The sequence below is a fragment of the Sceloporus undulatus genome, chromosome 4 (assembly GCF_019175285.1).
Source record: "Sceloporus undulatus isolate JIND9_A2432 ecotype Alabama chromosome 4, SceUnd_v1.1, whole genome shotgun sequence".
NCBI classification, from domain to species: Eukaryota; Metazoa; Chordata; class Lepidosauria; order Squamata; family Phrynosomatidae; genus Sceloporus; species Sceloporus undulatus.
Genome location: NC_056525.1, coordinates 190084326 through 190111820, shown reverse-complemented (window position 1 = coordinate 190111820; position 27495 = coordinate 190084326). Strand labels below are relative to the sequence as shown.

At 39.3% G+C, this 27495-nt stretch overlaps 1 protein-coding gene across 1 annotated transcript in view; it reads left to right on the top strand.

Annotated features, from left to right (window-relative positions):
* The first annotated feature begins 422 nt into the window (after positions 1 to 422).
* RAB31 (RAB31, member RAS oncogene family) overlaps positions 423 to 27495 on the top strand; it is a 68475-nt gene continuing 41402 nt past the window's right edge. The window contains exons 1-2 of the mRNA XM_042463110.1: positions 423 to 822; positions 19148 to 19227. Coding sequence (XP_042319044.1) covers positions 784 to 822; positions 19148 to 19227 — 119 coding nt within the window. The 5' untranslated portion in view covers positions 423 to 783. The remainder of the gene's footprint in view (positions 823 to 19147; positions 19228 to 27495) is intronic.

Here is a 27495-nt window from a genome sequence, read left to right as displayed (position 1 = left end):
ATTCTGTATCCCCTTTTTAAATCTGCACTGGTCTATGAAATATTGCTTTTAACCTGTGTTTTTACCTTCTTTTATTCTGTATCCCCTTTTTAAATCTGCACTGGTCTATGAAATATTGCTTTTAACCTGTGATTTTACCTTCTTTTATTCTGTACCCCCCTTTTTTATCTGCACTGGTCTATGAAATACTGTTTTAAACCTTTCCTTTTATTCTGTATCTTTGCTGGTTCATGAAATAATTTGTATTTTAACCCTTTATATTGTGTTTCTCTGCTGGCCTATGAAATAATTCCTTATAACTTGCGTTTTTTGAACCTTTCCTTTTATTGCGTAACCCCCTCCTTTTATAATAATAATAACAATAACAATAATGATAACAATAAAGAGATCCCTTTCGTGTGGGCCCAGAGAGGGATGTCTGTGAGGGAGAAACAAAATGGGCGGGATCTCTCTCTCTCTCTCTGAGGCTGTTTTTGTGAAGGAGGCCGGCCTTGTTTTGTGGGTGCCACTGCCTTTGTTCTTTCCCCTCAGGAGGGGAGCCCCCCAAATGTCCACCGCCTCCTAAGAGATGCCGAACTACTAGGGGCTCTCGTCCGGCCCTCCTTTCTGGGCCTGGGCGAAGAGGGGAGCCCCTGGAAGGGCGAGGAGGAGCCGGGCCCCATGTGACGACGGTGGCGGTGGCTTGAAGTGCTGCTGAGGCCGCCCAGAAACCGCCGCCGCTGCCGCCTCCTCCTCAGCCTTTCGGAGGAGCCGAGGAGGCCGACGAAGGATGCGAAGCCGCCGATGATGGCGATACGGGAGCTGAAAGTCTGTCTGCTTGGAGTAAGTGGGCGGCGGCGGCGGGACAAGATGGAGGACGAAGGCGAGACAGACTGCCTGAGAGAAAGATCTATGGATAGAAGATCTTTCTCTCAGTGTGTGTGTGTCTATATCATATATCTATCTCCATATATATGTCTCGACATTGTGCTCCTTTAAGAGAATGTTCTTTTCGGACTACAGCTCCCAGAAGCCTCAGCCGCGTCGGCCAACAGCGTGGGATTCTGGGAGCTGGAGTCCAAAATCCTCTTAAAGGGGCACAGTTTGGGGAGCACTAGGAGCTCAAAAGAGCCCCTCAGTCCCTGCCTCTTAAGGCTCAAAGTTTTAGAGCCCTGGCTTAATGCTGTCGGGGATTCTGGGAACTGTAGGGTTTTCTTCGTGAGGCTCTGAGCCTCCTCTGTCAAAGAGAGAAGCTCTCTGGGGCCACAATGAAACCGCAGTTCCCAGGATTCCGCAGCAACTCAGCCAAAGGAGGCAGTCTTCGAAGCTTTCTCAAAAGAACTGGGCCGTGTTTCTGTGCCGTGTTTTTGGCATGCTCAAAATGGAGGGCCTTTTGTTGTTGTTTTGCTTTGCTTTTGTTTGGTGTAACAAAATGTATAGTCTTGGCATTGCTCCTGGATGGGGAAGTGGAAGTGGAGGCCTTTTTGAGCCCTAAACATGGTTTTGGGGGCTTGAAAAGAGACTCCACACAACAACCCAGAAGAAGAGAGAGAGACCTGGAAACAGCCAAGTCTGGGGGGTTTTCCTTTGTCCTCCCCTGATTTTGGCCCACATCATTCAGCCAGATGTGGGTTTCCTTTAGGCTGGTTCTGCTGTCTCTCCTTTCCCTTTCTCCATTTGTTTTCAGGGAACTTTGGCAAGGAGGCAAAGGTAATGCTAGAAAGATGGTAAGGATGGAGGCAGACATCCCCTCCTCCTCCTCCCTCCTGGCTCTGGTTTCTCATTCCTCCCCTCACACACAACACAACAACACATCATCATCATCATCAGGATTGAATGTGTAATAACGGCAGGGGTGAAAATGGTTTAAAACCTGCTTTTGTTATTTCTTTTTTTAAAATCCCAATATTTATTAATTTTACAAAATTTAAAAACAAAGCATACATAAAATAAAACATATATTACATACTAAATATGAAGTACATTCATCTCCTTCTTTCTATTTGGCTCCTTCTGTTTCTTTTCTTTTCTGCATATTTCTTTGATCTCCAGAAATCTTACTAATCTAGGTGAAATATAAATTATAATGGAAAAAGAAACCTTCTTCCAACCTGCTTTTATTATTTCACAAGGAATATAATTACTTATCTCCTTTCTGTAAGCTTGTGACGTTTGTACCATAGAGGACTTTCTGTAGAGTATTGCATATTCTTATTTTGCCTATGGTTTGTTAACTACAACAAAGGCAATTGATTATTATTATTATTATTATTATTATTATTATTATATTTATATTTATTTACATCCCACCCCTTTCCCCAAAACTGGGACGAGGGGGGACTTAAAATATATATATATTTAAAAACCAGTACAATTAAAAGCATACATAATATAGTACATTAAAATATTTAGGACTCTAGGTAGTTCGTATGGGGAGATATGGTATATTAAGCACAGGCTTCCTTTCACTGGTTAGCATTGAGTCCCAATATGTCTTTTGCTGTTGTTGTTGTGTGCCTTCAGGTCATTTCCGACTTATGGCAACCCTAAGGCAAGCTTATTGCAGGGTTTTCTTGGCAAGATTTGTTCAGAGGAGGTTTGCCATTGCTTTCCTCTGAGGCTGAGAGAGGGTCACTTGCCCAAAGGTCACCCAATGGGTTTCAAGGCCCAGGTGGGAGTTGAACCCTGGACTGTTGTAGTCCAACACTCAATCCACTATGCCACCATGGCTCCCAGTGGTCCAAAACACATTGCGGAAATAACCCAGTTGAGACCACTTTAACTGCCCTGGCTCAATGCTAGTGAATTCTGGGAGCTGCAGTTTTGTGAGACATTTAGCCTTTTCTGTCAGAGAGCTCTGGTGCCACAATAAACTACAATTCCCAGGATTCCCTAGCACTGATCTAGGGCAGTTAAAGTGGTGTTGAACTGGACTGTTTCTGGAGTGTGTTTTGGACCAACATTTCCTAGGTTCCCCCATTAAGTTTGTCACTGGGATAATCCTTGTTTTGGTTAGCATTTCCAGGAGTAGCTGTGTTGGCCATGCAGCAAAGCACAATAACATCCAAAATCCACAAAAGGGCGAGACCAAACAAACATATTCTGTCCATTTTGATTGTCCCCGTGAAGGTTTCACAGTTTTGTGGACTTGGTATGTTAGTGTACCTTGTTTGGGTTGTCCTACTTTCAGATTGCAGGTGAAGACACACGTAATCCAATATTTCTTCAGAATGTGGAGCAGTTGCTTTTAGGACTACAACTACCACAGTCCCCCTGCCAGCATTATTTGCTCTGTGGGAGCTTCCTCATCTTCCCCTGTAGTTCTCAGACACAGGTTTAGCACTATAGTGAGAATTAGGACATTGTCTCCTGTTGGGAAAAGTGTATTTTAATGCTGTGCACATGTAAAGACATAATACCTTTTTAAAGTTCCCACATCTTAAATCATGTTTTGGCTACAACAGATGAATAGGAATACTTTTCTGAGAAAAGTGTTATTGCCGTGTGTACATGGAAAGCCATAATAAATATCTTTTTAAAATTCCCACAGTTTAAATCTTGTTTTGGCTACAACAGATCAACAGGAATACTTTTCTGAGAAAAGTGTTGTTGCTGCTGCTGTTGTGTGCCTTCAAATAGTTTCCGACTTAACGGCGATCCTAAGTCCTATATACCCTTGAGTATTCTGAGCTATTGAACGACATACAAAGAAAGTTTGTTTCCGTCACTTCTCACTGTCTTCTACAAGCAAGATCAAATATGTTTTAGCCAAACATGGTCTTTTGTGGTTTATATTTAGCAAGTAACGTTTTGTGCTCCAGAGGGGAAAAAGATTTCTACATACTTTTAACTGATTTTTGGCAGTAGCTGGTCAGTAACTGCATGCAAAGCAGTTAAGAGGGAAAGAAAGGTTGTTTTTCCCCTGTCCCTGACCATATCCTCCTTTTTAGAAGAGTTCATTACAGTACAGAGTTATGGTAAGGTCTTTGCTGGAATTGGCACAGCCACACAAGTCAGTTTCCAGGGAATCTTTCTTCTTCTATTTTCTTTCTGGATAAACTTTTCATTGTTGAAAGTAGACACTGTTTTATCTCAGCCATGATGATTTACCATTATTGCCTTTATTGCAGAAACCTGTCTGCCGGGGGGGGGGGGGGGACACTAGTTTTTACCATTAATGACACTGAGTGTGACAAACAAGGCAAACATCTTTTAAAATCCAACCAATGTTTATTAAAATTACATTTCAATGTAGATATTAAATCCACTCGAAATAGATTGAATAATTGGAATAATTTAATAAAATTATTCTACAAGATATTTACTGGTAAAACATATACATGTTTGTGGTAGATCCACAATAGTTATTACAGCTAATCCTGCAAGTTTTGCATTTTGCTGTGATTTATCTTGCAGATATGTTACACCTGATGATGTTTAGGGATTCTGATCTTGGTGTCTTGTTGTTGCTTGACATTGAGTATAACTGCATCAAGGGTGCATCCAATAACATAACAGACTCACTTGAATCAATAACATGGAGAGAAACAACAGCACAAAAAAGAAGAAAAGTTCAACATGTTTCAGCAAACTTTTAAATTCAAAACAGTTTACAACCAGGTTAGGTAAATTGTCATAAATAAATAACATTTTCAACCTTCCAGAGACCATTTGAAAGCTTCTTCCTGATTGTATCCAGGGATGAATACCCCCTTCCAGCTTTCATTTTTGAAATGATTGTCATTTTGATGGCCAGACCATACATATGTGCTTTTAAAAATATGCTGGAGGTAGCTGTCAAGGTAGGCTTACCTGTTTTCTCCTTGTTTTGCTGTTCACACATGATCAGTCAGTAAGGGATTCAGGAAGCAGCCACTGTCAGCCTTGCCTGCTCTAAGCATGCACACATGGCTGCAACAGAATGGCCTACAATAGACTCTCACCTTTCCCAGCTCAGGTTGTATTGACTGCATAGATGATTGCAGACACACTTCAAGGAGACTTGAAGGTATCTTTAAAAATTAGTATGGGTGGGTTTTTTTGTTTGTTTGTTATGGAGGACTGTACTTTCCCCACCTTGATTTAACTGGAGTTAATTTAATAGCCACTTTCTTCTGTAAAAACAGCTTTTCATATTAAAAAACATAAATAAGGGCAGCCTATGCTAATCTCAATACTTTTGTTCTAGAAAATGTGAGAAGCTTTGTTCTTTCATAGGCAAAACATACAACCTGTCCCATTAATAATTACTACATTAAATATGACTTAACTCCAGTATAACTACACTTACAGTTATGCCATTAAAGTAAGTATTTTGAAAAGCCTGTGTCTTATGAAAGACATTAATGCTAAGAGTAGATTTACAAGAGGCTTAAAAAAAAGACTGTGGAAGAACTGCATGTACCAAGCTTACACAACTCTTGCATATAAACAAGAGTCTGAGAGAAGCACAGGAAACGAGGACATAAAGAGCTTGAATTCCACTAGCCTGGACTAGTAGTCGCTGGGTGGAGATTCTGCCCTGACCTTAAATTAAACAGCCAAGAAAAACCACCCATTTTGATCATAGTTCCCTCGCGTCACCTCTCATGAAACTGGCAGTCAGTTTTTCCAAGAATGCAATATCCTTCCTGTAGCAAAGTACTCTGGCCAGTGTCAGAGAAAAGACGGTTAGAACAGGCTGGTTGAGTTTTGTGATGGTATAGTGTCATGTCTGTCATTTTGTAAAAATGACAAGTCTTCACTGTTCAGGCAATCCAATGCAAAGTGTAAATGATCAAAGCTGGGTGATTTGAGGTTTGAAGATATCTGGGTGGTAGTACTTATAATTTTATCATGTTGAAGTCTGTGCCTCTACAAGAGGATCCTATTTCCATTACTTTGCTTGAAGTAACCAGTATTTAGTAGTGGTGGACTGCTTCTTAATTATTTGCATATTATTGAAAATTAGTAATTTATTTATGTATGGGGAGAAATATGGATGGACAATAATTTATCCCCCAAACCATGGGGTGGATCCAGATTTAGTCATGCAAAAGAGTAGACTGATCATGAGGAAAGTGGGTCTTTGATTTTGATAGGTCTAAGGATATCTTAAGCAGTCTTCTGTTCCACATACCTTGAGAGTGGTAAGTACACATGCCTATCTAGGAAACCAGAGAGCACACACAGGCATTTATATGACTTTAGATGGGGAGAAGAGTAAAGGTTGTTGATTATTTAATTAGAGATAAAATCAAAGCAATGTAAAGGCAAATAGCATTGTCTTCAACACAGATACAGAATGTGAGCTGATACTGTTTGTTTGTTTGTTTTGCAAGCATGTAATATTTAGTTTTCAAGTGTGGCCAAAATGCATTATGTCTATTTTATACTTCCTGTGGATGATGTTTGCCAACACAATGATTTTAGAAGTGCATTTTTATTTCTAATTCAATATATGCACCAGAGTTGAATATGCTTTGGATAACTGATATCATGATGGACAGGTTGGAAGAGGCTGAATCGTCCAATTATTTAGCATGTCACATGTATACTTTTAATTTTTTATTGTACATTTAAACCCAGCACTTAAAACCCAGCACTTTCCCAAAGGTGCTTACAAATAACAACAACAATAACCCCAAACAACCACAACAGCAACATCCACTTAATTGGGAATAAACTATTGAATTCAGTAGCATTTTATTATAAATAAAAATGAATAGGTTGGGCTGTAAGTAGAAATTCTTACCATTAAAGATTCTTGATTGTGGTACAGCTGGTAGAATGGTGCTCATTTTGAGAGATGCTGTATATCTGAAGAAGGATATGTACTCACACAAATAGGTATATGTTCATGTTAATGAAAGAAAACTGGTAAATATACTTATTAACATGTTTCTGGGACATTTCAATTATTTTAATTATTTTTTGATACATATATAATGCTTAGTATATTAAATCTCAAAGTGGTACAGTACAAAGTACTGTAAAAACCACAGCTTAAATACATGACAATACAGTATGAAAATAAATGAGCAGAACAGCAGGGTTCTTATCAATTTTATAAGCAAGGGAAAGGTTAAGAAACAAGTGAATTTTCAGAAGGAATTAAAAACTTTTGATGGCCTGTTACAGACTGCCAAAATAAAGCTGTTTCGGGTCTCTTTGGAGGTATGCTACTTAAATGATGCATGGGTCCTAAGAGTCCGGAGGTCGCACCAAAGCCACACTCCATTCCTAAGCACTGGAGTGCAGCTTTTGGTGCAGCTTCCGGATTCTTAGGATGCATGCATCATTTAAACAGCATACCTCCAAAGAGACCCAAAGCAGCTTTATTTTGGCAGTCTGTAACAGGCCTATGTCTTTGCTTCTTCTTGTGCTACTGCTGAGAAGGGCTTGCATTTTTTGTGGCATAATGAAGAAATTCTATTTGCAGTGGAACAACCAGCAATGACTTCCTGAAGATCCTGGGGTGGCTTAACATATGTTAGGAAAAATGCACAGTTATATTCGTGTCATAAGAGCCAGCGTAGTTTAGTGATTTGACTTTTGGACTATGACTCTGGAGACCAGGACTTGATGTCCAGCTTGGTCAGGAAACCCACTGAGTGACCTTGGGCAAGTCACATGCTATCAGCCTCAGGGGAAGGCAATGGCAAATCACCTCTGAAAGTCTTTCCCAGAAAACCCCATGATAGGGGAAACGACTTGAAGGCACACAACAAATTAGTGTTATACTAGGTTTTTAGAGAATTTCAAGCAGCTTATGGGAAATACAATAAAAGCAATAAATTTTATTAAGATACATTTTAAAAGAAACTGTTATTAACCTCAATAGAATAGTGACTAGATAAAATATTAAGTTTCTGTTAGAATAAGAATGTTTTCATTGGCCCGTTACAAATGGGCATAAAAGTATGTCCTGGGGACGTACTAGGGTTAGAAAGGGGCGTCACTTCCTGACGCCCCTAACCCTAGTACAGACCCAGTCCGTACAAAATGGCGGCACCCGTTCCACACGGGGGCCACCATTACGACGTCACGAACGTGCCGCCTCCAAACGAGGCGGCGCGGATGTGACATCACGCCGTGTGAGGGCACCTAGAGCGCCCTTTCCGCGGCGCGAGAAGGAGCTCTTTAGACAGCTGCGCCAGGGACGCAAGTGAGAAAGGGGCCAAGCGGCCCCTTTCTCCTCCTTCCCCCCCGCCATCGGGTGTCCTTGGGGCATGAAGCCCCAAGGACACCCCTTTCCAGGCCGCGGGGAAGCGGCCTTTTGCCACTTCCCCGCGGACAGGAAAGCGGCGGATCGGGGCCTCGGCGGTCTGTAATGCGCCATTGTCTGTGTAAAAGACATCTGAGAGAAAGTCTGGCAGATTTCATAGGGGAGGGCCACCAGATATGCAAAGACTTTTATCTTTTGTGCTTGTTCATTTGATAACTGAAGACAGTAATTCAGAGAGGAGGCCGATAGATATGAGAACAAGCAGTCTTTGTGCTAACTAGGTCCAACTCTTTATAGGGGTTTAAAGACTATTTCTTCACTTCAGAAATAATGCAGTTTGAGACCACTTTAGCTGACATGGCTCAATGCTATGGAATTTGTAGTTTGTAAAATATTTAGCCTTCTCTGTCAAAGAGTTTTAATGCCATAATAAACTGCAGATCCCAGGATTCCATAAGCTGAACCCATGGCACTTAAAGTGGTATAAAACTGCATTTTTCTAGCTGCTGCTATACTGCAGAAATAATTGAAGTTGACACCACTTTAACTTCCTGGGATTTGTGATTTGGTGGAGCACCAGGGATCTCTGACAAGGAAGGCTAAATAGCTCACAAAATTACAATTCTCAGAATCCCATAGCATTGAGCCATGGCAGTTAAATCTGTGTCAAACTACTTTTATTTGTGCAGTGTGGCAGCAGCCTAAGTCTTTAAAGTCCTTAAAACTGACTCTTGAAACCAACAGAAAACTAGTGGAGCTAATAGCTGTTTCTGCATTTTAGACCAATTCTCATTTCCAGGATATATGGAGAAGGTATTGGAGTATTCTAGCCTGGAAATAATTAAAACTACAGCACAGATAGCTGATTTCAAATCCATCTTTTCTAAGAGAGGTTGCAGCTGGTGAATGAGCTGAACTATTTCAAGGTACTCATGGCAGCTGAGTACTAAGGAAAGAACATTGGACCAGATGTACCCATACTTGCTTCTTCATGCTGAGTGCAATGTATATATACATTCTCTTTGAAATTGTCAAAACCCATGACTGGCAAGCCATAGCTTCGGCCCAGTCTTGATTACATACTATATTACCTTGACAGTAGGATACCCTTCTCCTGACAAAAATCAGAAATTAATAAGGATCTGTGAAATCCTGCATTAAACTTGACCCAGAAAGCATGGGGATGCATTTTGAAATCTCCCAAGGTGGACTGTGGAATCCTTAATACCACTTCTGTAACCCATTATGTCACTTCAAGGAAGGGAAATGGGCAGAAGAGAGGGCAACATAAGCTAACAGAATTCATGTCAAAGCTTTTATTGGGGCCAAAAAGAGTCGAGTTATATGAATTCCTTGAAAATATATATCTAAGTAACTCAGTCCAAAGGAAGAGAATTCTGTTCGTGTTATCAAAATATGTATCTTATCTACAGATGCCTGTCTGGATAGTATTGCTTTCAGTGGATATGTACTTGAATGCTTGTTTGTATTCATATTATTGTGCAATTAGTCATATATAAATAACATTACTGCACTCAATTTAATGAGAGACTAGATAATGATCTGCTAATGACTATTTTATATTCAAAAGTTCAGTGTTACTAAATTTTCCTTTTTTTATAAACACACAACAGTCTTCTGACCTTAAATTATACAGCCAATTAAATTAAACAGCCAAACAGTCATCTCATCAGGTCTTCCTTCAGAGTATGAATCTTACAACAACTCTCCAAAAAGTAGCACTGTCTTACCCCTATTTCTTTTGGGGTACTTCCGGATATGATGGCTGCTAGCAGTGCCAGACCAAATATTTTTTAGCTATTCTACCTATTCCTCCTTAATGGGATTTCTGAGGTATGAAAACAAATATGGAAGAAGCATTCAGAAAATATGGAAGTACAATGGGCCCTCCTTATCCACAGGTGGCAAGCCCCTGGTTGTCCCCAATAGCTGAGCATAGATGCGGTTACACCATCTTTAGGGACAGCCCTGGCTGTCCCTCTGTCCGTGAAGGCAGGCAGAGAGCACTCCATACTCACGATACCCTCCACCTGTTGCCAGCCTGGGAGGCGAGTTGAGGGAAGAGAGGCAGTCGTGCCAGAAAAAGAAGAGAAAGAGGAGGAGGAGGAGGAAGGAGAGAAAGTGTTTGTGTGTGTGTATGTGTGTGTGCGTGCCCCATAATAATAATAATAATAATATTTATACCTCGCTCTTCAGCCAAGGCTATCAGAGCGGCTTACAGTTTGTTAATTAGACATTTCCCTGCCCTCAGGCTTACAGTCTAAAAAAGACAAGACACAAAAGGATAAGGGAATGGCAGTAGGGAAGGGGAAAAGTCCAACAGATCTGCTCTCCCTTGGTGGCCTGTTGGAGCTGGCTTGCCTGCCTCTCCCTCAAGATGGTGGTTAGTGGCCATGTCTCTGCCCTGCATCTCCTCTCCACCTAGCCTGGCCCCCCTGACTGCAGCCCAGGAAGCTGAAGCAGCAGTTGCCACAGCCCCCTCTGTCCCTTCCGATGCAGGTTCCCCAATACAGGTCCCTCCCCCCACCAGGATTCCTGGGAAGAAGCAGCTTGGGGTCCTTCCAGAGCACCTGCTGAACCACTCCCCCCCAAGACCGGAGCTGCACAGCTGAGGTGCCCCAGGTGGCAGCAGGGAACCCCCAATGGCCCCGCATCTGGAACTGGCGCTGTCTTCATCCACCTCCTCCTCCTCCTCCTCCTCCTTCCTGTCCCATGATTGGAAGAACCTCCTCCTCTCCCCTGTAGATCCTGCTGGGCTGACCCCACACCCTCCTTTAGGATTTGTGCATCCACAGATTTTGGTATCTGCAGGGGGGGGGTCCAGAGCAGATCTCCTATGGATACCAATGTCCCACTGTATTGCAAATGGAGTTTGGTGATGCCTGGTTCTCCCAATAAAGGTCCATGAATGAGGCATCATTTGGAAGTGCCTTTGGGAGGGAAGCATTTTGTTGCTCACAAGAATTTCAGGATTCTGTAGAAAAAGTTGACAAGCCCAGTAGTTTTTATTTATAATGGGATTTATATCCCACCTTTCCCCCAAAATGGGATACAAGGGGGCTTTTAATTATTATGGCTGGACTCAGTTAGGGAGGTCATGGGCACGAGCCTGCAGGCCTTGAGCTGAGCAGTGGAGGACAGGGAGACTTGGAGGTGTCTCATTGACAGGGTCGCCATGAACTCAGGCTGACTCGAGGACAACAGCAACAGCAATGTATTTAATAGTTTTAATGCATTAAACAATTGATTAAAATATTTATATCATTATGGCTGAAATTTAACTGATTTGTACCAGGACAGTACATTTTGGTCCCCTAGAGTCATGCTTTGTTGCACACTGTACAGAGAACATACCAACATGCTTATAAACAGTAACTGAGAAATCTGTACCAAGGACAAGAGGCCACTGTCAGAATAGAATTTGGAGCAACAGAGTGGTTCCCAAAAGGCAAAGGGCTGAGGCAAGACTGTATCCTATCACCCTATTTCTTCAACTTATATGTTGAAAACATAATAAGAAAAATAGAGTTAGAATCAGAAGAAAGAGTGAAGAGAGGAGGAAGAAATATCAACAACCTAAGATATGCAGATGACACCATAATATTGGCAGAAAAAAGTTAATAAGGAAGTTAAAGATGCAAGTGAAAAGACAGGTTTAATGCTGAACATAAAACAAAAATAATGACTCCAGAATAAATACATAAATTGAGTCTAGACAATGAGGAAATTGAAGTACTTAAAGAATTCACATACCTACGATCAAACACTGACCAGAATGGTGACTGCAACCAAGAAATAATAAATCTAGGAATGGGTGGGGCAGCTAAGAAAGAATTAGAAAAGACCCTGAAGAGTAAAAACATACAACTGAGCACTAAAGTCAGACTCGTTCAGGTCATAGTATTCCCTATTACCATGTGCGGATGTGAGAGCTGGACAGTGAAGGAAGCAGACTGAACGAAAATAAACTCATTTGAGATGTGCTGCTGAAGATACTTAGGTTAACACAGACAGCCAAGAAGACATCCAAATGCATCCTTGAACAGGTCAAACCAGAGCTCTCCTTGGAAGCCAAGATGATCAAGTTGATGCTATCATGCTTTGGTCACATAATAAGAAGGCATGGGTCACTAGAAAAAACAATGATGCAAGGAAAGGTAGTAGGTAGAAGGAGGGGAAGATTACAGACCAGATGGATGGACTCAGTCAGTGGATTGACTGAGTCGACTGAGCCAGGGTCGACTCAGCCTTGCATCCTTCCATAGGTCACTAAAATGAGTACCCAGCTTGTCGGGGGTAATTAGCTTGCACATTGTAAGCCACGTAGGGAGTGCTTAAGTGTGCTGATAAGCAGTATAGAAATGTACTTGCTATTGCTATTGAATAGAGCAGTGGAAGACAGGGATACTTGGAGATATCTTATCCACACAGTTGCCATGAGTTGGAATTGACTTGAAAGCAGTTAATAACAACAAGAATTCAGTCACCAGCCATGTATGGCTTTTTCTTATTTAAAAAAGAGACAAAAAGGACCAGAAATGAACAAACAAATCTGTTCTTTTTGTTGTTGTTGTCCCAGCTAATGTATCATATTGGGTCATAAATACCTCATGCCATTTCTCAGTAAATCATGCAGTGAAACATAATTGACATTTAGCAGTTACCCCTTTTTGGGAAGTATAAATTTATTCCATGGAGTTAGGGGCATTGGCACTCATTGGGGCCAGGAACTACTCCACAATACAAGAAATGTACACTTTATATATCGGGGGTGGCGCAAAAGAGCCCTGGTGCCGCAGTGATTAAATGCCTGTACTGCAGCCACTCACAAACCATTAGATTGCATGTTCAATACCAGTGAAATACCAGTATACCAGTGATGGTGAACCTTTTAGAGGCCAAGTGCCCAAACTGCAACCCAAAACCCATTTATTTATTGCAAAGTGCCGTGTCCCTCTGGCTTTCTAGTAACAAACTCTAGCAAACTCTGTGCTGGGGCGACGGCACATGTGCCCACAGAGAGGGCTCTGAGTGCCACCTCTGGCACGCATGCCATAGGTTCGCCATCACTGAAATAGACTGATAAGTGGTATAGACATGTACTTGCTATTGCTATATTTCACCTTATTTTGCTTTTGTTCTACCTTGCATTTTCTGGCTTTGGGAGTTTGGATAAAATACACTTCATTCTTGATACACAGTCCTTTAGACATGCAGCACTTTTATGCAGTGTAGTACACTAGAATTCTCACACTATTTTTTAATTAATGCTGATTCTAATGATAATAATGTGACGCTCAGGACATAATATGGAAGCCCTATGTATCCAGTTGACAGAATGTGGTTTACAGAAACACTTAATCTATATCTTGTAAATATTAAAACTGCCAGCTCATAATAAATAATTCACTCTTTGGTAGTAAAGAATGCATTATTATTTCATGATAAAAGCTTTATGTGCCGGTTGCTGTTTGATAATGATTTAAGTACCAATTAGCAGGCGATAGAATGAAAAGACACCTTGAAGTAATGGCATGCAGTTACAGTATTACATACTGGGTCCACACATCAATTTCCACTAGAGGGCCAGATAACAAGAAGTGTATGTAACCAACAGTGTCCCATATTCCTATCATTTTTTTTTACCTGAAAATAGTTGCCAGAATTAGAACAACATGTTTTAATCAACTTACACATATATGTTATAGCTACAAAAATGATTTATTCCAAAGCAGTCATTATTTTTGTCAGCACATTGCTGACCATGTTTTTTTTTAACTGACTGCCAGAGTTTTCATTTGCAGCAGCTGAGAAAATATTTGTTATATAAAGATTTTTTGGAAGAATATAATGTATCTGAAGCCTTGAACATCTTATTTTAACTTATTACTTATATAAAGCTGCCAGTCTTAAGATTCTCAAGAGGGGAGGGTTTTCTCTCTGTCCCACCACTGTCACAGACCTGTCTGGTAAAGACATGGGAGAGAGCCTTTTCAGTGGTTGCTCCCAGCCCTTCAACTTTCCTTCGAGAGGAGGCTAGGGACAGTATATCCACACTGCAGGAATAAAGCAGTTTGATACCACTTTTAACTTTACTTCTCAGAATTCCATAGCCATGGATGTTAGTGGTATCAAACTGCATTGCTTTTGCAGTGTGGCAGCAGCCTAGGCTGGTCCCCTCTTCTCTTCTTTTGCAAGTCAAGAAATATTGTTTTATGAAAACAGGCTTTAATGAGTAACTGTTTTCAGGGAGGCTTTTTACATGGCGGAATGATCTATTTTTAACTTAGTAACTTTTCTTTTAAATGATTTTAATGTGATGATTTCTTTAATTGTGCTTTGATTTTGTCATCGGTTTTTAGGTACCTAACCTTTGTGAGAGTATCTAAAAAACTGATGATAAAATCAAAATGCAACCGTTTCCTCAGAAAGAAAAAAGATTTTTAGAAAACAGGTTTGCATGCATATGTCAAGTTTCAGTAGTGAAGAGCTTAAAATAACTGCAGTGAACTCTTCTAAAAAGAGGACACAGGCACAGAAAAACTCTGTAATAGTTCTTACAGTTTATAGCATAAGTTGTTAATTGTTCACATACAAATGTATCAACAAACTGTAATTAGTGAATAATAATTTCTTGTAACTAACTCCCCACTCCCCCAAATAAACAAGGTATGCTGTATTTAAAGACATAGTCTATTTTGATTTCCTATATTCAGTTCCAAAACACAGTGCAGAAATAATCCAGTTTGAGACTGTTTTCACTGCCTTAATTTAGTGTTAGGGAATCCTGAGAATGGTAGTTTATTGTGCTACCAGAGCTCTCTGACAAAGGAGGCTGTTTCACAAAACTACAGTTCCCAGAATTACCTAGCATTGAGCCAAGACAGTTAAAACTGTCTCAAACGGGATTATTTCTGCACTGTGGTTTGGACCTCAGATGTTAAGACATTGCCATAGGATAGTTTTATACTTTTGCTTATCACTTATTACTACATTTGATTGACAATGACTACCACTTATGGACTGAACCTCCAAATACAGTGCTATGGAAATTATGAATGGCCTTTAGCATTTGCCTTCCAAAACTGAATTAGTTATGAGTGGAAAGGCAGAGGGTTTTGTTTCTGAAAAAGCAGTCTGAGGTGATCCTTGTGTTTTTCAAAAATATAATTGTAGCCAGTAGCTACCTAACACCTTTCAAAGCATTATACATTTATATTGGCTGACAGCTGTATTTAAATGCTTTCCCCAAGCTGCACATTGGGATGTGACTTTAAGAACTACAGCTGCACTAGCAAGACATGGAAAAAGTTACAGAGCTGTCAGTGTGTGCTCAGCTGGACAGTGATTAAAATTGATTCTGAAATGGAAGTGAAGTGATAGGTTCCATCATGTCTTTAAGGAAAGAATTCCTTCTAGGGATTTTCCTTTAGCATACAAGTTCATCCTAGTGATTTGGACTATTTCACCTTTTGACAGATAATCTGACCTAACATGCTTCTCCAGTATGTACACATTTGTGCACAAACAGACATTAGCTGCCCCCATATCTGTCCCATCCCACAGCCATTTCTTTTTTCTCATAGGCTCTTATCCTATTCCTTCTTTATTTAAAAATCTAAAATTGTGCTGTTGTTATTTCCGTTGCAAGTGGTGCTATCAGTCACATAGAATTTTTTTTTCTTTTAAAAATGTTTACCAACTTTCATTCTGGAAAAAAATAATTTCAACATTACCCATATACACGGAAATATAAAAAATGATAAAATTGTATTATAATTATAATTATTATTCTGTTTCCAGTCAGCCCTCCATAGCCATGGATTTTTTATCTATGGATTCAAGCATCTGCAGTTTGAAAATATTAAAAAAATAATTCCAAAAAGCAAGTCTTTTTTGCCATTTTATGTAAGGGACACCATTCTACATGCCATTATCTTTAATGGGGCTTGAGCATCCATGGATTTTGGTATCCATGGTGTGTGTGTGTGTGTGTGTCGCAAAACCAAACCCCAGTGGATACCAAGAGCCCACTGTATTTATATCTTGCTTTTCTCCCAACATAGGGATTCAAGGCAACTAACACAAAAAATCCTTCCCAATAAAAATCTAAAAACAATTAAAATCACCACACAACAGTATAAAATCATTTTCAAGCATACACAATTTTAAAAAGATAAATAAAACATCCCAATAATAAGCTCATCTCTTTACAGATTAAAAGACAGTTTAAGCAAAAAACTCTTTTTCCTGCCAGTGAAAGGAAAGCGGGGAAGGAAATTCCAGAGAGTGGGACCAACCACCAAGAAGCCTTTCTCTAATGTCCTCACCAGCTGAGCCTGGGATGGTAGTGAGACTGAGAGAAATCTTTTCCCTGTAAATCTTAAAACGGACTGATTCATATGGGTAGATACAGTCTTTCAGATAGTCAAAACCTAAGCAATATAGGGCTTTATAGGTCATGACCAGCACTTTGAATTGTGCCTGGGAATGAACTGGTAGACATAAGATTGCTGTGTTTATTTTCTAATTCAAGAAGAGCTATCTACAGCCAAGTCCATCAACACTCCAGGCATTGTGCTAGTAAGTTTTTTGAAATAACAGATGGAATATTTATCTAGATTATTGTACATCATAGAATGTATAATTGCATTTTTATTTTTTTTACATAAGTATACTTTCCTTTCAGATTTTTCCAGGGTAACCTACAACATACCTGTTTTTATAGGTATATTGATGTAATGTTACTTTTCAATGAAAAGGAATAAAGATTTGAGTTACAGTAATTGTCTAATAACACTCATTATTATCTGAATTTGTACTGTAGCAAATCTTGTCTAAGGTCTTCCCCTTGTGGCAAGATGAGAGATTGCATGGCAGGTGTAATATTAATGTGTATGGAAGCCGGGTTTATGTTGAAAACATACACAAGTGATGTTTTCTGCTCCATTCCAAATCAAGCAACCTTTAAAATATGAATATACACTGTGCATACTTGTAGGGAGATTCTGTACACACACAAACAATTGGTTTGTTTGTGTGTATGTGTGTGTGTGTATATATATATTTATATATAATTAGATTTTAAAATATTTTAATCGATAGCAAGATCTGATGCAAGACAAGCTTCATCAAACTGAAATAATCAGTTTTGATTAGAGGATTAGGGGAGATGCTTTGCTTTGATTACTGATGAACACATCTGAATTATGATTTACCAAAAACCATTTCCGTTTGTGAAGATATTATCATGTTCTCTTACCCAGTTTATGGGAAACGAAGAACGATTTTTATTGAATCATACCATTAGAAGGAAGTAAGCAAAGGTAACCCATTGCAGTCCCAATCACTCATTGAGATTCGCAGATCAATCTGTGTAGTAGACAGTATGCCAAAGCTCCAGAACAAGTACAGGCTAGAAATCAATGCAGAGTGGTAATTCAAACAAGCATTCTTGATTTTAAGGATCAGATGGCAAGTTTAATCAAAAAATAAGAAAAGAACAATTAAATGAGGAATGTTTTACAGGAGAAGACTCCCTCTACCAACCCCCCACCAACCGCTTGCCTTAAAAATATTCATATTTTATTTCTGCTAGGTTCATCAGTGATATTCAAACTGCACCCAAAACTTACTTACCATAACTTCAAGGTGGAGCTTTATTGGCTTTATTATTATGGAGACTTAACTAACAATCACTGAGATTTATTAGGAACATTTTCCAATTCAGCATACTGTGAAAGGGTCTTCTGAAACTAGTCCCTTCACTTTTCATATCTATCATTTTCAAAGAATCTGAGAGTGCATGTTTTAAACCACTTTGCTTTCTAAATTAGAATAATAGAAAAAGTAGGCTTATCAGTCTTTCTGTTTTCTGGAGGTGGCGTATCATATTATCAAAGTCTCAAATCATATTTGTGAAAATGGGAACAAAATCCCTGCAAAGGGCGGAAGAGAAAGAAAAGATCCAAAACACATTGCAGAAATAATCCAGTTTGAGACCACTTTAACTGCCCTGGCTCAGTGTTAGGGAATTCTGGGAACTGGAGTTTTGTGAGACATTTAGCCTTCTCTGTCAGAGAGCTCTGGTGCTACAATAAACTACAGTTCCCAGGATTCCCTAGCACTGAGTCAGAACAATTAAAGTGGCCTCAAACTGGATTATATCTGCAGTGTGTTTTGAACCAAAAGAGAAATAAATTGAAATCATTATACTTCAGCCTTTGGACCATTTGCCGAGTAAAATCATGATTTGGAATTCAGATGGCTGTAAGAAATCTTATATGTAGAAACAATGAGTCTGATTAATTAAAGTGGTTCCATCATGGATGTCATGAGTAGTAATTGATGAATTCAATTAATATTATGTATTTGTTTATTGCACTTTCAAATCAGACTTTTCTGACTGGTGTAGAATTTGTTAAAAGTATAAAATACAGCAATAATACAGTGAGTCAAGGCAGCAGAATATAAAATTGTGGTAAAACCATCAACAGGGAATAAAACATGACACCATTTAAAATTATTTTGGAGAAAGGTGGGATATAAATTCAATCAATCAATCTTAACACTTGAAGTTCTTGTCCCACCATACCCCATTTTGCCCCTGTTTCCATCTCTCACATTAGTGAGCTTTTAACTTTTCCCTGAGGGCAGAACAACACTTTGTGTTTTATGGCTTCTCATCAGCTCTCTAGGGGAGCAAACTTAGGGCCTGAACAGACAAGCCAAAATAAAGCTGCTTCAGGTCACTTTGGAGGTATGCTGCTTCTGGCCTCTTAAGATTTGTGTGTCATTTAAACAGCATACCTCCAAAGTGATCCGATGCAGCTTTATTTTGGCCTGTCTGTTTGGGACCTTAGGGAATTTCTTTAGGTTTAAACTAGACTGATACTGATAACTGGTTGATAACTGGCTGATTCTTTGTTTCTAAATTTTCAGGATACTGGAGTTGGCAAATCAAGTATAGTTTGTCGATTTGTTCAGGATCATTTTGACCACAATATTAGTCCCACTATTGGGTAAGTATTGTACACTTCAGTTAAGTTAAATAAATACTATTAACCAAATCACTTTATAATTAAAGATGTAAGAAGACATGTAATGTAAACAATTATTAACTCAAAAGGCATATTTACTTCTTTAAATAATGCTGGTTCCAAACCATAGTCCAACATGTACCTTGCACTGTTAGTATACAACAGTCTCTTTCCTCCTCTGTCTGTCTTTATTTTCTGAAAGTTTGGATTGCTCTAGGTGTATATGTGTTGTGTGCCTGCAAGTTGTTTCCAACGTATGACAACCCTATCATGGAGTTTTCTTTGCAAGATTTGTTCAGAGGAGATTTTCCATTGCCTTCTCCTGAGGCTGAAAACATGTGACTTGCCCAAGATCACCAAATATGCATGAGCCATCATCCAAGAATTTTCAAAACAATGAGTTTCATGGCCGAGCAGGGAATCGAATTCTGGTCTCCAGAGTCGTAGTCCAACACTCAAACTACTACATCATGCTGGCTTTCTGGATTGTTCTATAGGCCCCACTAAAACAGTGGAGAAGTTGTGACCATGTAGATATTGTTGGACTCAAACTCCTCAGCCCCAGCCAGGTTGGTCAGTGATTTGGAGTGATGGGCATTGTAGTCCAATAGTATCTGAAGATCTACAGATTTCCCAGCCTTGTTCTAAAGAATGGAATGGGATGTGTGTTGTAGTGACATTTAGATACATATAACAGCAATTGACATTGGCTTAGGTGATGATATGACATTGTTGAAAGCAAAACAGCATCAACATTTGTATAGAGTAATTAGTGAAAGGGGACTCTAGAGAGCATGCCTTTCCTGCCTGTAGAGGTCACTTTCCCCTTCTTCCAAAAGTTAGTCCTTTGCCTCCCTTTGTCTGGTAAGAGAGTGACCATGAGGCTTCTTATGATTGGTGCTAGCCAAGTTCCACACATGAGAGAGGCTTCTTTTGTCTATCTCCTCTCCTTTCCTATTCCAAGATGGATTTCCTAAATAAATGGTCCCCCCCCCCCCTTTTACCTTACAAGAGCATCTTGAGTATTTTCTCCTGTTTTTCACTGATCTCTGTTTGATATAGATGCTACGAGGTAAATATTCCTACAAATATTCCATTTTCTTCAATCCCCCAAAGTAATATTTCATTATAAATCTTATACTAAATAGACACATATGCATTTGCTCTTAACGTTTTGAAAATTCTTGGAGGATGGCTCATGCATATTTGGTGTTGGGATGGGGGAGGCGAAGGGAATGAGAAAGTGCAAAACAGTGTATGCTGGTGGTGAGTCTTCAGAATTTCATTGACATGAGCTTTCTAAAAATGGATCTCATAAGATTCCTGGTGTTTTGGCTCTCTTTAAACACAACATTCTTCATATTCTTACCAGATCAGCTAACTGTGATCTGTTGTTTGGACTTGCCATGTTGCCATGGTTACACTTTTGGCAATCATAGCAACTTGTAAAGTCTATGACTAGCATCCTGTTGGTTAGTCTGAGTTAGAGTAGACACATTTAGTCAAGTGCTGAATAGTGAGTCAAGATGTAGATAAATTTAATGGATTCAATGGATTTACTTGAGACAGGGATAAAAGAGAAATTAGGCCAGCATATGCAGAACACATAAATCTGGAGATATGCAGAGAGAAAGTCTCTGTTACATTATTTTATATTACATATGTATGGAATCTTGGAGTTTCACATTCTCTGCAATTAATTGAATCTGAATGTCATGGATTGTTCTTAATTATACTGACTGTGTCTTTTGAGAAATAAAACTCGGTGAGTTTTAAATATGTGACTAATGATGTGGAATTAATATTCCTTTACATCTGCTTCATCTGTTTGGATGTGCTGATGGTAGGGATGATGAACCCAAGGCCATTTAGATTAGTGCTGCTGAAAGTACTGGAGCAGTGCCAGTTCCTGAACCACTGTCTACTAGTCCCTGACAGGTTTCCAGGGAAAAAAAGAAGAAACAATTGTACCTAATGGGCCCAAATTTAGTGCTTGTTCCTGGCATATTGGGAAAATATTATTGGTTCTCCACTTCAAATAGCCTAAGGATCACTCCTGTAAATGATATTTAACTTTTAACTTTTAACATTGGTCATGCTACATGGGGCTAATGGAGTCAAACAATGTTTTTGTTGTCTAAGTTTATAATCCCATTTTCTGTTTTCCCTCATTTCTACTTTTTCCTCTGAGCTTGTTATTTTAATGGCTCTAGAATTTTCTGATTTTTCGCTCTTGGTTCATCTACGGTGTACAGACTGACTGACACTTGTAGACCATTTTGAACAATGAATTGTATTTTAGGAATAATTGCTACATGCTAGACTGCATGCTATATAGCTCTCTCTGCATCAGCTGAAATAGAGTGAGGACAGAAATGGAAATTTCACCAAAAAGGCTTTTCACATACTCTTTTGTCTTTCAGAATGTGAACATGATTGTAGTTTGCTTGGGGAGGCATACTGGACATTATAGATACCTCTTTGTTTATTTTTATTTATTTTGTTTATTAAATAATTTTTATCCTGCCCTACATCACATGATCTCAAGGTGGTATACAAGTAAAATCAATATAAACAGGCTCAAACAATTTAAGCAATAAAAATAACTTAAATAGATTAAAACATATTAAACAGGTTAACAAGTTAAAAGATTAAAAAGGTTAAAACTGTTTAAAACGTGTATAAACAATATGAAATGACTTAGACCCAAAGCTTTTAGTAAATAGCCATACTTTTACTTGGCTCCTAAATGAAGCCAGCATTCCTTCCCATTTGGGCCTTCAGGTGGAGGGCCTTCTCCAGTTTGGGTGCCACAGCTAAGAACACCTTTTCCCATGTTGTCCCATAAAGTACTGATGTCATTGATGGTTTTACCAACTGCTATTCCCTTTTGAGGAGCCTAATATAAATCAAATAGAGTTCTGGAGTATGTAAAATAAACAGTGCATTTCTAAGTATGCAGAGTGCATTTTCTTTGTACTGAGTAATGGCAGTCAGACCCATGCCTTGGGATTAGGGAACATAGCTCACACTTTAGATAGGTACTGTATGATTTTCAGGCAGACTCAAGTGTCAGCATTACCGGACATAGAGCATTTGTTTGAACAGGACACAGAGGAGTATTAAGGTTCATAGAAATCACTGCTGTATTTGATTTCGTTTGTTGGTTTAATATTTATGATTGAGTCTAGACCAGGAAAAAGTAAATCCAAATGGGAGTTAACAACTATTTTATTTAGACTTAAGTTTTATCATTGGATTAACAGTATCTACATGAAGGTCATCTAAACACAAATTATGATATTTAATATTTACTAATTCCTAGGCACATATTTGCTTTCTCATAAAGTCAAGATTTCATTTTATAATTCATCACATCGCCTTGGCTTTTAACAAGACAGGATAACACAGCACAAGTGGCTGGCATGTAATTCGTCTTCATTAAATTCTTCCAGAACTTCAAGGCTTACAAACTGTGCAATATAATAGACAAACCAGATCCTGACTTGAATTTAATTTAGGCTAGTTTATATTTAGAGACAACTCTGCCAAGTTGTTTTAAAGTAAGTGATTGGAAGCTTAAAAGAGCAAGCCTGACTTCAGGTTTTGACTGTTAGGAACAGTACTATCATTGCTCAAATCTCTCTGTGCCAACAGAATACAGTGCTAGGCTAGAGAAGGATACCTTTTGACCCATTAGCCCAGGCAGCACAGGAACTCCTGTGACAGTAAAACATTGCAAGAATATGGTTGAATCTGCACTGCAGAAGTAATCCATGCTCAAACCATTTTAACTGTCATGGCTCAATGCTATGGAATTCTGGGAACTGTAGTTTGTTTTGGCACCAGAGCACTCTTACAAAGAAAGATACATGTCTCACAAATGTACTATTCCCAGCATTCCATAGCATTGAGCAATGGCAGTTTATGTGATGTCAAACTGGATTAATTATGCAGTGTGGATGCAGCATAAGCAAAAATAATGGTGTGGGTGAAGAAGAAAGGAATTCAGGAAAGAGGTCTTGCTGAGGTGTGATGAATAGCAAAGGAGGACTAGAAGAAGAAAGTTTTGATCTTTGGCCCTATCTGTGTAGAACTGCAATGGCTATTAACTTTGAGAGGATTGTATTTATTACTGCCAGGGGTGAGGAAAGCGATTTTCTGCTTCATGTGCTAAGTAATTTAGGAGATTATCAGACCAGGGTGGGGTGCCAGGAGGAAAAGGCATACTTCCGGTAAAGTCACGCTGAAGATTTTCAGACACGTTGCGCTTATCCAGGACTTAACTCATGAAGATCCAGGAATGCTCCAGCAACAAACCATTAACAGGGAAGTCCCAGGAATGGTTTGTTGCTGGGGCATTGCTAGAACTTCATGGGTTAAATCCTGAATAAGCACGATGTCATCTGAAAACTTTGAGTGCTATTGCATGACTTTTCTGGAAGTATGATTTTTTCTTCCCCAATTTCCCCCCGTCTGATAATTTCCTTTGCAGGCTTTTGATATTCTGTCCCTTGCCTTGGCACCATTGTCTGCTTTGCTACAGGCAGCCAAAGGTCTCCAGTTGGTCTTGACTTTGTGGCAGCACAACATGCAAGCACAGGGAAGGAAATATGTCAAGCGGTCCTGGATGGGGTTACACTTCCCCTAAAGGACTGTGTTCACAGTTTGGGAGTACTCCTGGACTTGTCCTGCAGTTGTCATCTCAAGTGGATGCGACGGCCAGGTGTGCTTTCTGTCTACTTCGGTTGATAAGCCTACTGCATACTTGCCTGGACTGAAAGGATCTTGAAGCAGTGGTACATGCACTGGTAATCTCTTGTTTTGATTTCTGTAATGCGCTCTACATGGGGCTATCCTTGTGCCAAGTTTGGAAGCTTCAACTGATCCAAAATATGGCAGCCAGATTGATCACTGCTTCTTCCAGGTTTGACCATATAACACCTGTGCTAAAATGACTGCCGATCAGCTTCCGGGAGCAGTACAAGGTGTTAGCCCTACATGGCTTGGGCCCGAGTTACTTGTGAGAATGCCTCTCCCTATATAATCTGCCCTGCATACTCAGAAAATCTGGGAAGCATTTATTAGAGCTACAAACAACTAGATTAGTAACAACCTCCCAAAAAACTTTCACAGTTGCTGCTCCAAAATTATGGAATAGCCTCTCAGAGGAGATCCGTCTTATTACCTCCTTGGATGCCTTCAAGAAGGCAATTAAGACGGATCTCTTCCGACGGGTGTACCCGCCCAACCTTATACAAGAGATACTGCTCCACTCCTCTATGATTATCCTGTAATTCTACTACTGTTGTTATTAATGATAGAGTTCATTTTTTAACTAAAATTATTATTGCTGTCATGTTTTATTGACTGTTTTTGGATGTATCCCGCCTCGATCCAACTGGGAGAGGTGGGAAATATAAATAAACCATTTATTTATTATCATTATGAAGAAGTAGATTTAAGTCTATGAAAGCGTATACCACCAGCTTATACTTCTTTCTTTTTCTCAGTCTTAAAGATGCTACAAGATCCCTTTTCTTGTGGTATAATGTTGAACTAGACCAGAGGCCCTTTAACACTTCTTAATTATAGCACCGTAGCTTAGTGGTTGGACTGTGACTTTGAAGACCAGGGTTCAATTCTCAGCCTGGCCATGACACCCACTGGGTGACTATGGGCAAGTCATTTTCTTTCAGCCTTAGGACAAGGCAATGACAAACCTTCTTTGAATAAATCTTGCCAAGAAAACCCCATGATAGGTTTAGCCCAGGAGCTCTGGTGGCACAGTGATTAAATGCCTGTACTGCAGCCACTCACTCACAAACCACAAGGTTGTGAGTTCAATACCAGCCAGGGTTGACTCAGCCTGTCATTCTTCTGAGGTTGCCAGAATCAGTACCCAGCTTGTTGGGGGCAATTAGCTTACACATTGTAAACTGCTTAGGGAGTGCTTCAGTGTACTGATAAGCGGTATAGAAATATACTTGCTACTTGCTTGCTATTGGTCATAGGTCAAAAACAATTTAAAGGCACACAGCAACAACAGATTATAGCACTACGATTCCACTTTAATTGCCACGGATACAGCCTGCGGTCTGCAAGTTAGGGAGAGGTACTTAGAATTCTCTGTAAGAGAGCTCTAGTGTCTCACCAAACTACAAATCCCAGGATTGCACAGGTTGTGGCCATAGCATTGGAATCACGCAGTTAGCTGTAGTGTGAAAGGCCTCAATTAAATGGCTCTAAAATGATTTTATTCCTATTCCACTTTTTTCTCATGAAATCAAAGCGGATTACAACAAAAACATTAGATACAAAGTATGCTCCCCACCAAATAAAACTAAACTGACATAATAATAATAAGCAGAATTAGTACAGAAAATACAGCAAATACAGTCAAAAATACAGAACATAGCAATGCAAGATACAAAAACCAAAACACATGACTTAGTAATAGTTAAGATATCACATAACATATTAAACTAACTAACAATATCTAACTTTCTCCTGGCAGCAAAAATACAGTACAATGCAAAATACAAAACAGCAATAGCAACAAGAGACAGTCCCTTATACTCCCTCAAGCATTAACTAATAATAATAATAATAACATTCCTCTCAGTTTAAAATAAATTAAAGAGTTAAAACAGTTCAAAACCCAGTCAGATGCCACACTCCATCTCCGCCTCCGCTTCCCTCTCAGAAGACTTCCGCAGGAATGTAGAAGTGCTGGGGTGGTGGTAACTGGAGCCAGTGTTTGTAAAGTGCTGCTCTCCATCTCCACCTCCCTCATAGCAAGTTCCAGGGGGACCAGGTTAATACTAGGTGGGGGGGCAGGCTCCGGTCTGCTTTTCCTCTCAAGCTGGTGGCCTCTGCTCTCCTCCTGGGCTTCTCCCTTCAGCTGCTGCCAGTGGTGTTTCCAGGTGTGCTGGAGATGTATCTTGTACTGTTGCTATATTGGCTTGAGTTTCTACTTTTTGCACTGCTGCATCTGCTGCTGATTAAGCCATAGCAACATTATTGTTTTATGCCAGCATTAGCCTTGATGTAATATCCATCCAGGGTCATGGAGGCAGAGGATGTCTTTGCCTTTTAAATTTTGTTACAAATAAAGAAGCAGTGAAATATTGGGTGTGAAATGTGGGTGAAGATCTTGAATGAGGGTGGTTTTTGTTCTGATGCCAAAGAAATAGGAATTAAGAGTGTAGTTTTACTTTTTACTCAGAAGTAAATTACAAAACAAGAGACATCTCACTAGTATTATCAATTTCAGCCCCAAATGAGGCTCCTCGATGTTGCATTTTAATAAATAAGATGACAGAGGAAATTCTTGGCAGATTAGCACTTTGATTCCAAGAGTGGCAGAAAAAGCTATATGGTACAAATATCTATATAGTTGTGGAGGGTCATCAGAGCTTTCATTTGGTACAGGAGATGGAGTTGGTAATCCTGCAAAGGTTCTGCTTTGACAAACTAAGTAACACCTTTACAACTGCTTAAAATAAATGTTATGTACTTGGTCTGAAGGTAGGTAAAGTTATCTTTTTGACCGAGAAGTATTTATTCTTTGTACCTGTGAATTTTTGAAAAATGTTGCATTCTAATTTTAGAACAAGAAGAAACAATGCAGAAAGAGGAACAAGAGAATCTTGTCATTACCATTAATTCATTAAGGTGTTTTTTTATGCCACTGCAGGAATGAGTAGCAATATAAGGAATGATTTAACTGTATGAAATATTTAACTGTACAAGATTTGAAGAACATCACATCTCCCCATTAAATGGGGCATCCATATGTTCTTAATTGAAATCATGCTAAATATGGAAAATATGTTATCTGGATATGATATTGCTTAAAACAAAACATCTGTACAGAAAATACTTGACACTGGGAATTTTATTAATTAGCAACTGTAGTTTTTCATTTTCAATATATGATTTCTGTTTGTCTCTTCTGGAAAAAGTGATTATTACATTTACAATTCAAGCAGCGGTCATAACTGAAGGTATTCTAACTGCTTAAGAATGTTTCCTGTATATTTTTTTCCTTAGTAGCAAATCCCTTTTAAATTTAATAGGAACATATTCCCAAGTATGTGTCTAGAGGATCACAGTTAAAATTTCTTGTCAGAATGCTGAAGAGCCCCACATTGTGAAGTACCAGGGAAAAATACTGTAGTTCAAAATACTCAAGAGATCACTTCCCTTCCTTTGTTATTTTAATCTTTGTGTGCAGTACAGAGCTCA